Raw genomic sequence first — 12,250 nt, forward strand, 5'->3', positions numbered from 1 at the left:
TGGGCATGTGCAGTAAAATAAGTGTGTTTGTGTACTGTACGTGTGTGTGCATAGAGTCAGAGAGCAGCCAGAGTTTGAATTAGCCGCCATTTGCAGCAGCATTCACTTTCGGCCGGGCCCTGCCCCTTTTATACCGTGGGCGTAGCGCTCTAGCAACGAGTGCGTAAACACGCAGTTCATAGATTGCGTATCAATTTTATGCGCAAGCTTCTCGTTTAAGACAATCAGCATCAATAATAATTATGCCGTTAAATCTAGGGGAGTGACAAACTCAGGCAGATGCTTGATGGATCTAGTTTGCTGGCTAAGTATAAAGGCTGCAAAGAGGCAGGTGGTGGTGCAGGTGCCCTGATCTCACTAAGCTTTTTTGCCTGAGCAGCATTCCATATTCTGCAATGAAAGAGAAGCATGAGATTATCAATCCATAGACGTATAACGTTACTGCTAGCTTGAACAGTTACAATGGCATATCTGCATTCGTATTATTAAGGCCAGTACATGTATATACACAATAAGATTTTACTAATTAACAATTGATTCACACACGTATTTACAAATACAATTACTAGTTGAAGCTATGTATTAATTGTGTAACATCTTTGAAAAGAGGTTTCTGTACCTGGCCGATCAACACGCAACACGACTTACTGCTAACCCGTACCAGGTAGATCTAGATTTAGTGGTCTATTTTTACAGAAACTGAGTCACCAAGACATAGTCAACACGCAACCCGGCTTACTGTTAACCATAATTGCCTCAGTATAACAGTTCATGGAATGCTTTTACTATAAGATGTTACACGACATCAATATCTAAGCTACATGATTCAACACTGAAATTGTTATTCATCCACACACTACTATTCCTTATCCTTTGGTAGCAGCAATTAATATAAGACTGCCAAATGCCTTTCCTTGTCACTGAATTGAACTGTAATAGGAAGATCTAGATAGCTTGCTAGCTAGCTAGCTAGCTCCTTCCATATCCATATCCTCAGAATAATCCTTGCGCGCTCTTGTTTGTTGAATATACCTATGACCAAATAAGGGCACTGCAATTATGCAGCTGCACATCAACAATAATTTATTTGCTGGAGTTTAAAGAAGCAGATAAGTGGAGCTTTTAAAGAACGCTTTGAGAGTTGTTTGACAAAACTGTGTAACTAGGTAAGTTCCTCAACATGCTGCACAGTTTAAATTAATATTTTATGCAGAACCGAATTTCTCATGAAGGACAAGCAAAGTGCAAGTAAACATTTCTCATTTAATAGGGCTTAAACGAAGGGGAGACCAATTAAAGCCCATTGCCCTAAGCTTCATTCAGCATGCACAACACAAGTGAGTTAATTAACTATACTAGTTCAGAAGCAAAATAGGGACTTCACATTGTAATACCTCCAGGCTAACCCTCTCAGCATTGTAGGGCTTACATTCCTGTACTCTCACAATAGTCGTCCATCCTAAAATCGTCCATCCTCTTTTGTTAATGCAGCAAAAATTGTAGAATTCGAACTACTACTGATGCTTATAATATATGTATAAAGTAGTCTTCAGTAGAAGCTGGTCTCAAATAGTAGCCTCAGTGAACTTTGAGGCTATGTCTCTGTACTTGGCAGCCATATTAATACTGGTATCTACGGTTGCAGCTTAATTGCCGTTATATGCTTGAAGGCCGCATTCAAATAGTAGCCTCAGTAAACTTTGAGGCTATGTCTCTGCACATGGTTGATTGGTATCTACGGTAGCAGCTAGCTAGGGTAGCAGCTTGTTTAAGTAGTGCTTTTAGAAGACTTTCTCGTGGCATAGTTCGAGTAAAAATAACTTATTAGCTAGGGCTAATAAACACCTCTCTTGAACAATGGGCTCTCTCGAATTGTAGCCTCCTTTGTAACATTAATTTTAGTAGCCATGCACAGCCTCTGATTAAGCATATACATATACAGATGAGCGACATAACAGTAGTTGTGTTTGTGTGTGTATGTGACTGTCTGTCTGTGTGTAGATTGCCATAGCTGTTCCAATGAGCACGAAGTGCAAGTATAATGTAAAAGCTCTATAGCCATTATTGCATCGTTCCCGAGTTATGGGTAATTTTGCTCTAATACTTGGAATGCCGTTGCATGTAGTGTTTTCTCTTTAAGTGTCGCAGCAATCATGTCATCATGATGTATTTATAGCAATAGCTAGTAGCTTTATGTCCCGCTTGGGGTTTGTATCATAGCAACTGGGTGTAGTTTCACTAACATAACTCCGTTGCCTTAAGGGCGCACTGATTTTGTTAGATCTATATACACAAACAGCCAAAAATAAGTTAGCAATGGCAGGACAGATGGGTAGGCTCGTTGCACACATGGACAAGTTAGAGCGTAGCGCTAGAAGTTTAGCACTGGCTATACAAGCTATATATGCACAAGCTTTTTGTTCATTTTCAATAGTTTTTAAGACTGTTTACTAGTCCTTGCAAGGTGAGTTAGCTTAGGTATACTAATTATAAAATTTATGGCAACATTAAACCATCCTTGGCCTCAAGACTTCGCCCTCGTCCTCGGAGGTTTACTGCCATAAATAGTGGACAATAGTTTTGACACACCCACCAAGGCATCAGCACCTGCTGTTTATTTATACTGTTATTGTTGTTACACACTTTATTGCGTTCTAACTGTTGTAATTGACTTGCAGGATATGAAGTAAAAAAACAACGTGTGGAGCAACTGTACTACTGGACACCCTAAAGTATAGGCATAAATCAAGGTATGTGCTGCTGCCGTATTGCCACAATTTGTTGTCAGTGATTAATATGTTAGTTATGCCTCGAGGCGTAGCCGCACGAGGGATACGGTAAAGCTGACTGTGTGTGTGTGTGTGTGTGTGTGTGTCTGTCTGTCTGTCTGGCAGAGGCATTAGCAAGCGCATGCTTGCAACACTCGTTCTGTTAGTCCTACTTTTGCACACAAGACAGTGTAACTGTTCCAAAAATAATTGTCTTACTTCAACCTCTCTTCGTATCACATCTTTGTACTAAGCCTATAAAGTCAGCAAAAGATTTGTAGAATTGTTGTTACTAGATTTGTTTGGTTACTAAACACCCCCTAATCTGCATGTATATAAATTATGCTTGATCAGAGGCCGCTCTTACAATTATAAAGGTTGAATAGTAGGATCTCAATTGCATCTTTATTGGTAGCCTCACAGTGAACTTTGACCCTCACTGAGACATATTTGCAGTGGGAGCCATGCTTATTGATACTGCATATTGATACTGCACGGTATCTATATGTGCCAGTTAGCTTGGTAGCAGATCGCTAGTGCTTTAGTTAAGAGACTGTCCCATGGCTGAGTTTGAATGTGTGCAGATGAAAGAAAACTGTACATGAATTTAAACATTGGCCTTACGAATTGTAGCATCTTTTGCCAGGAAAATAAGTAACCGCGGCCTCTGATCATGCAAAATTAATAATTATGGTATGCAATTGAATCTGCCACCTTTATATAGCACATTGACCTTAATTTTCAGTATGATTATGATAGCAAGTTGTTATATAGCTGTTCCTCCTCTTCAGAATTTTAGGCAGACCCATTGTTAACATTTATTTTATTATTTATAGCAAGCTATTAATTGTTCTGACAAGGCTTGCAGTACAGCAGTTCTTCCAAACGTTATTGTTCTGCTCACAATAATCGATTCCTAAGATTGCTGCTCTATATAGAGTAATAAGAATTTGCATAGTCTCCCTGGCTCTCCAGTGCATGTGCTGTTCAGGTATATATCACTAGTCTGGGCCGATCCTTCTTCTTGTAAACATAATTGTGCCTGCTATTTTCTGTAGCTATAATTGGCTCAGCTTCACGCATACTCCAGTATTTGTGACATCATGGATTACTTTATTTGGCTTATGTAACATAGCAGGTAATTACCCAACGAAAATTTACCAACGAAAAACGTAAACGTGGTTTACCGGTACGCATGCACGTATAATGAAGCTCAGTAGGTATGCAAAAGTTTTTTTGTTAATCATGCGATATCCCCCGGCACATAATCTAATTTGTACACACTTCCAACCTACATAATTAATTATTATGACTTTATATTTGTCTATTATTCGTCAATGAAATAAACATACTGTCTACTTCATGCATATACAGGAGGAGGGAGGAGGTTGGGATGTAAAGACAGCCAAGAACTGATGATCAACTCAAGCCATTAGACACTGTTATTATTATAATTATGTTAGGCTAGTAGCTAAGCATAATGCTTGTTATAATTTTCTGTGCACATTTTCAGAATTTTTGTGTAGTGATTTTTACTAGCTCTAGTGATGTTCACTACCTAAATGTAGTGATCGTCACTACTTAAATGTAGTGATTTGAAAAAGTGGTGAAGGTCACCAGTCAATTTGCGGTGACTATTGTGGCAGGCATTTCACTACCTTTTGGTGGTGACGGTTACTTTCCAGTTTTTACAGTGCAGACACTAAATTACTCATGCAATGTCCTTATAGTCTTAGTGATCTCTATAACCAATATCACCTGATGGCAGAACAAAATGCTATTATGCTAGGACAACTTATCAGGAAGTGCCGTCAACAGGGTTAAACGTATTTTATTTCTGCTGACTTGTTCACATACTTATGCACGTGTAACTAACTTACCATTGATATCCACATTGCACTCTGTGATGAGGTACTTGATAGCGTCCAGGTGCTCCTCTCTGACTGCCAGTCCCAGTGGAGTTAGTCCATCACTGGTCACAGCTCCTATAGTGGTGAGAGTTGTGGAAGTGTACGTGATAATACGTGTAGTGAGGATAAACTATATTTGTAGTAAAAGCTACGCCCACTATACAGTTTTTAGCAGGTTATTTCGTATGGTGGATCTTTTCGCATTTTTTTGTGTATTAATCACGATCACTGGAGCATTCCGTATAATTATTATAAGGCTGCTCAGTGGGTAGCTAGCTGAAGATCAGAGTGTTCTGCTAATTCAGTAGCTATGGTATACTGTACAACATAACAAAATTTAAGTGTGTTTTGGACGCTATTAGCTATGCTAGAGTATATGATAGTATATCGAATTGTATTGAGTGCTTAACTGTGTGCATAGAAAGGTCAACACAATAAGTAACCATTCCCTATAATTATGACAGTAGTCTATGGCCTACAAGTTACTATACACCCTAGAGCACTAAAGTGCTAACCCTCGTCTGTTGACAGGAGAATGGAGTGTTCAGTTATACAATAATAAAGAGACCGGTAAAGGATCACTTTAGCTGCATGTAGATCTACCTCGAATAATCGTGTATGGAGCTCGTGCAAGTTCAAGCTATTCCGCAAAAATTAAATGCACGAAAATATTTCTAACGGTCATTTCGCAAAATATAAATTATACCCTCAAAATAATAATTATACCCACTATATTTTATACTGTTAATTATTGGCTGTAGCTCAATATTAAATTTTGCTGGTTTTCCCAGCTAGAGCCTGTCACATGCATATACGGCAAGCCGCCACAAGTATTGTTTAGTGTTAAGTGCCATCAACATGCAGGAACATTTCACCTATATATAAGGTGTCACACAAAGACTTTGCCCACAAACATGCTACTGATTGTACAGAGCATGACCACAAAGCTAATAATTATACGCAAGAGCAAGCAATAAGTATTGTTACAGAGGTATAAATAACAGTCGGTCCATCGGTCAATTTCTGAGCAATTAGCTGAGAATCAAACCATTAACTACTTGCTCAGTGATAGTGTCCTAGCATGCAAAGAGTGAAGGCCAAATGTCATATAATTATAACCCTAACCCTAATTATAACAAGTGCAAAAAACATTTTGTGAAAAAATGGGGAAGAGTAGGGTTGGAAGAGCATGTGCACTGAAGTAACAAAAAGTTCGAAAACAAGATTATGGGTTGGTATAGTCTTGCATGCTCCAACTAGTTGAGGGTGGGGCACGGTCTTTAACAGTTGGGTCCAACACTACTTCTCGTTACACCTCTTTCTTTATTTGAGACGCTCGATCACCTATTTGACCATCAACTTGCATGTGTTTCTACATAAGAATGACGCATTTGAATGAGGCTTTTTCAAATTAACGTTTCTTTCTGTTACAGCACCGAAACACTATAGGTGTAAAATTAATATTAAATTTGAGACTCTACAGATGAGCCCTGCCCACCCAAAACTCGAAGTAGTGCTAGACCCAACTGTTAAAGACCGTGCCCCACCCTCAACTATAGTTGGAGCATGCAAGACTATACCAACCCACAATCTTGTTTTCGAACTTTTTGTTACTTCAGTGCACATGCTCTTCCAACCCTACTCTTCCCCATTTTTTCACAAAATGTTTTTTGCACTTGTTTGTAAAATTTTTTCACTGCATGTATGCGTTATTTTATAAATAGTCCTGGGAAACCACATACAATATTTTAAGTAATTACGTTTTGTGTCTATTCTAATGGGCGTTCCTTTTAGGGTTACCCATCTTGTTCACATCCTTTTGAGCAACTCATCCAACATGCTACAGTAGAACCTCGATTATCCGGACACCTTGGTTCCAGAAGCAGGCCGGATAAGTGAATATGCCGGATAATCGAATAGATAAACCACGCCTTGATCCACCCACTTTATTGATAAACAGCAGTGCCGCATGGTTGTCTGCGCATGCGCAGAAGATAAGCAGGCATGTCTCCATGGTAACAGCTGCAACGCGCATGCGCATTTTAGGGACACGCCCATTTTCTGAATTATTTAATCTGATAAAAAGAAAACTGCCAAGCCGGATAATCGAGGTTCCGGATAATGGAGGGCCGGATAATCGAGGTTCTACTGTACCCTACTTCTCACTATAATTTTTTTCACAAATGTTTTTTTACACTTGTTTGTATCTACACTTTTTCTTCACAGGTACCATTTATCTATGGTGCTAGCTAGATAAAATATCTTCAGTAGGTGGCAATCCACCTTTACTGACTATGATAAAAAAGAGCTAGATCTAGCTAACTGTACTGAATTTTTATTTGCACTGTTGCAGTTTGTGTCTGTTATGATAATTTTCATGAAGTTTTTTGGTCTTATGCATGCAATAATTTATTATCACAAGCTAGCTCAGAGCAGGCGCGCTCAGAATGCAATGAAGAGCTTCACTTGCGAGCATTAACTGGAGCGGTAAGAATCGACAGTGCAAAACACTACTGTTGCTATAGACCTCAACTGCTCAAGGGTTGCTAAGATAAGAGGGGTGTGGCCATGCTGTCTGCTATGTCTGAGCATGCTCAGTAGGAAAACAATGGCGAACTGACCTCTGCACTTATTAAAGAAGCCATATCATACACCCTAGCAAATTTAACTTCGAAGGAAAGCGATTAGTTCGGGACGTACCCAAGGCGACAGAGGACACTAATATGTGTCTAGTTTGTGCTGTGGAGCTACAGTTCTATAGATTATCTCGCGGAAGAACCTGAGAGGAAGATGAAGAAAAAGTTGTTGTTTTTTTAGTTTTGCTGTTTTTATAACTTTTTCATACAATGTTCAATTCAGTTCATATTTCACACAAATGTCACAAATGATATGGGCAACAGATATATAAACTCAAAATAACTGTGTCTTGTGTCTTGGGTGAGATCCAGAGGGGGCGTTTTTGCTGTTTTCGACCCAACCCTACTATTAGCACTACCGTGCTAATGATTATGATGAACATAATTATGTGCACTCATAATTATAAGCTCATTGCACAAGAACAGGCCTATAGCTATATAGCAGAGTGACAAACCGACTATTGGTAAGTTTCTACCTAATTCCTACTTGAGGACATTGCATGAGCTAGTAATTTAGTTTCAGACCAATAATTATCACCATGCAGATGGCAGAATAAGATGCTATTAAGCTAGGACAACTTATCTAAAATCAAGAGGTGTTATTTCTACCTCTGCTGTTAAGTGCCATCAACAAGTATTAATTTTTAATTCTGCTGACCTTGTTCACATAATTATGGACGTGTAACTAACTTACTATTGATATCAACATTGCACTCTGTGATGAGGTACTTGATAGTGTCCAGGTCCCCCTCTCTGACTGCCAGTCTCAGTGGAGTTAGTCCATTCCTGGTCACAGCTCCTATAGTGGTGAGAGTTGTGGAAGTGTACGTGATAATAATTATGTGTAGTGATATTTGTAGCGTACAAATAAACTCTGTAATAATAATTATACCACTATACAGTTTAGCAGGTTATTTTCGTATGGTGGATCTTTTCGCATTTTTATGTATTAATCATGATCACTGGAGCATTCCGTATAATTATTATAAGGCTGCTCAGTGGGTAGCTAGCTGAAGATCAGAGTGTTCTGGTATACATAGCTTTGGTATACTGTAAAACAGAACAAAATTGCAGTGTGTTTGGACGCTATTATAGCATATAATTATAGCATATCGAATTGCTTAACCAACTCCCCGCGGTTGACGCAAATTTGCATCATTACGGAATAAGCTGGTAACCGCGGATGACGCACATTTGTGTCAACCGCACATTACTCTACTCTTATTTAATTTGTGGTAAGCTACAACCTTCCTGAGCTCCACATCTCTGCAAGGCTTCTCCCCAAGGTCAACAGAAGCCATACCGTGTCCGATCACCATGCATAGATTAGCAATCAAAAATGTGCTTAAAATTTCGTGTGAAATTTGTTCAATATCAATCTCAAAAGTGAACATACATACATTATAATAAATTAATTCTATGGTACAACAACATAGGGGATGAGGTATCCTGGATAGTAGTGACAGTGAGTGGGACTTCTCAGACCCATAAGATGGTGGTGGTTCCATGGCAGTAGCAGTGATGATAGTTTCACAGACCTGCATGAGGAAGAAGGAGTATTACCAACCAAGCAGAGAATCAATGGTTCTTACACACAAGTAGCACAGAACCATAAATAATTTAATTTTAAATGTAACCTTTGGGGTGGTGCCTAAAAGATCAAAAGATTATCATGCAATCAATACACACACTAAATTGAATACCGTATAGCGGGTAATTTTTGTGGGGTAAAATATTCGTTATTTTCGTGGGAAGGCTGACCTCCACGAAATTTTAACGTTGGCGTGGCTTATCGGAACGTAGGAATGCCGTGCAGCCACGAGACTAAAACTCACGAAAACCACCTTTTCTTGAGTTGAATGAATTTTTTACCCCCGAAACTTACCCGCTATAAGGTAATAACATTCAGCCACATAATTATAATAAAAATTGGGTAGATACATGTAACACAGCACTAACTCACAAGCCAACAAACTTAAAGAAGTATACTGAGAATGGCCATACACAAGTACAGTATACATCTCATAAAAGGGTGACAAAAAATTATGAATCATGCAACCTTAGACAAAATTATGTATAGGCTCCCACAAGCAAACTTACATGCAATGGCACTCATACTCGGGTATAGGTAAGGACTGGGACCAGCAATTATTGCTGAATCAGCTAAAACGCAGCCACGCCCACGATTTTTAATAATAAATGTTTCGTGTGTAAAAAATTAGTTTAGCTACTTATCTTTTTTAGTTCTAATTCCGGAGGTCTAAACCTTCCTTTCAGCTCTAAATTTTTAGTGTAGTAGGTAGTTCAAAGGTTTGTGCAAACTATTCAATCGGGAGGAAGCATGGTACTCTATGCAAAGTAAGTTATTAGCTTTTACATTTAAAATTAACAGCTAGAAAACTACGTTTTTTGCAAAATCTCACCTTTGGCTGAATGAACAGCTCCCTCCCGATTGAATAGTCTGCATAAACCTTTGAACTACCTACTACACTAACAATTTAGAGCTGAAAGGAAGGTTTAGACCTCCGGAATTAGAACTAAAAAAGATAAGTAGCTAAACTAATTTTAAAAATCGTGGGCGTGGCTGCGTTTTAGCTGATTCAGCAATAATTGCTGGTCCCAGTCCTTAACCTACCTGAGTAGGCACATAATTGTGACAGGGCCTAGGAAAACAACCCTTATGGAGCAAACTAATAATGTTCAGTACACTACAAAGTAAAATATTAGAGCTATTTTAGGATTTTGGTTTTCTTTCATAAGAAGTAACTTCAACATCTCCTCTAACTTAAAAAAAAATTTTTTTATCTGAAAATTTTTTGTATAGCCGTTACAAGGCAGCCATTGAATTTTTTCATGCTGTTCTTGCATGCGGATAGAACTTGGAACATTAGTTTCTCAAAACGGTAGGTCAATACTGTCCCCCTTTCACCCGAAAATATTTTGGGGTAGGAAGGTGCAAAGTGAGTGATATTGTAATCAATTTGAAGCTTAAGCACTGCTTTATTTAATTAAGCAATAAAATACAATTAATTAGTTTGCTCCATAAGGGTTGTTTTCCTAGGCCCTGTCACAATTATAAACAAACTGGGAGTTCATAAAAAGATTCAACTTTGGGCACAGAATTACAATGCATATCACAGGCAAACACAAGCAAACACACAAGCCAACTAATGACAAATTGTGACCTAATCCTAGCTGGGGAGCATAACACAACCAACAAGCCTATTATGTTGGGAAGAAAATGTCCTTACACAAGTAAACAGTACACTCATAAACCCAACAAGCCTTTGCTTTCCCCTGTCAAAGGTCAGAACATTATTATGCAATCAACCTCTGTACATGTACACAGTGAGCCTAATGAGTAGTGCCTAATTGAATTGTAACCTTGGAAGCAAGCAGGAACTTCACACAAGCCTAGGCATAAGAATTAATTTTTGGCAGCACTGATAATGTAAATTGTTAGCACGTATAAAGTATCATGCCACAGGGGGCACACACAGAACAGGCGGGCACGCACGCACACACGCGCACGCGCACACACACACACACACACACACACACACACACACACACACACACACACACACACACACACACACACGTGGGCACCAATAGTGAATACACACACATGTGCACACAAATACACACACACACAGATACACACACACACGCGCGCAGGCAGCCACACACACATGTACACCTGCGAGGGCACACACACACACACATATACTTGCGCGGGCACACATATACAGACACACACACACGCACGCACGTGCATATAAAGATACACACACAAGTGCACACACACACACACACACAAACATCACTTACTGTAAGCAGTTCCACTCCTGGCCTGCCTATGGACTCCCACCATCTCAACCAATCTATTGGCCCAAACTTTCCGGTGTCCAGCATTCTTCACAGCTGATAACAGAATACATTGTGGATGAGACCAACAGATAGCTAAGCAAATCAATGATAACCCCTTTACATTGCAACACTGCTGAGCGTACATATAGGCTTCTGTATTTTAAACTCGGGCTTCAACACACTGCTGGAGCCAGTGTACTTTACAAGCTACGTAGGTAAGCGTATAGTATTATCAGCTAGCGCACATAAAGCTTACCTCTAAAGTAATCTCTCGCTCTGTCCTTGGCTGGTTGACTGTTCGACTGTTCTGATAGAACTACAAGGTAGCTTGAAGAGAACTGTTACTGTTACTAAGGGGTGCTTGCCACACTGAAACAAATAAATTAAATATCAAACACTGTACACTACACTCTAAAAACAGGCTCTAAACTAACTCAGCTTCTACACAAGTATACTTCACACACTCATAAGCTATCTAGGCAAGTGCATAAGCATATTAAATCAGTTCAGAGGCTTATGAAGGCTTATACTAACTACATAATGCTTGCTATATACGCACACAAAGCTTACCTCTAAAGTGATCCTTGCATGCTCTGGCCCTTGGCTGGTTGACTGTTTCGTTGGAAACCAGGAGATTCTGACACAGTAACTATACTGTAGACTACTTTGCTAAGAAGTTGAATAACGAAAGCTGTCTGTTTCCAAGTTATGCATCTTTCTTTGCTAGAGGCAAATGCTGAAAAAGAGAAAATAATTGAATATCAAACGTTGTAGACTACACTCTAAAAACAGGCTCTAAACTAACTAAGCTACTCTTCCAGTATAATTATGTCACACACTCAGAGGCTATCTAGGTAGGTGGACAAGCATATTAAATCAGCTCAAAAGGCTTATAAAGGCTGAACTAGGAAAATGCTGATCGCTATGCACACACAGAGCTTACTTGTGAAATGATCCTTCGCTGGGGCCTTGGCTGGTATACTCCTCCGTTCGAAACTTAGAGATCCTGTCAGAGTAACTATTCTAGACTACTTTGCAACAAAGTTGCCTGCAGAAAACTGCTACT

General features: G+C 39.2%; 1 protein-coding gene and 1 long non-coding RNA gene across 2 annotated transcripts in view; one reads left to right on the forward strand and one right to left on the reverse strand.

Annotated features, from left to right (window-relative positions):
* LOC135338597 (uncharacterized) overlaps window positions 1-12,250 on the forward strand; it is a 119,531-nt gene that overhangs the window by 8,427 nt on the left and 98,854 nt on the right. The window lies entirely within an intron of this gene.
* LOC135338509 (alpha-latrocrustotoxin-Lt1a-like) overlaps window positions 61-12,250 on the reverse strand; it is a 33,878-nt gene continuing 21,688 nt past the window's right edge. Inside the window, exons 5-7 of the mRNA XM_064534674.1 lie at window positions 8,009-8,113; window positions 4,649-4,753; window positions 61-390 (exon numbers count right to left, since the gene is read on the reverse strand). Coding sequence (XP_064390744.1) covers window positions 305-390; window positions 4,649-4,753; window positions 8,009-8,113 — 296 coding nt within the window. The 3' untranslated portion in view covers window positions 61-304. The remainder of the gene's footprint in view (window positions 391-4,648; window positions 4,754-8,008; window positions 8,114-12,250) is intronic.

This window comes from Halichondria panicea, chromosome 7 (genome assembly GCF_963675165.1).
Source record: "Halichondria panicea chromosome 7, odHalPani1.1, whole genome shotgun sequence".
Lineage (NCBI taxonomy): Eukaryota > Metazoa > Porifera > Demospongiae > Suberitida > Halichondriidae > Halichondria > Halichondria panicea.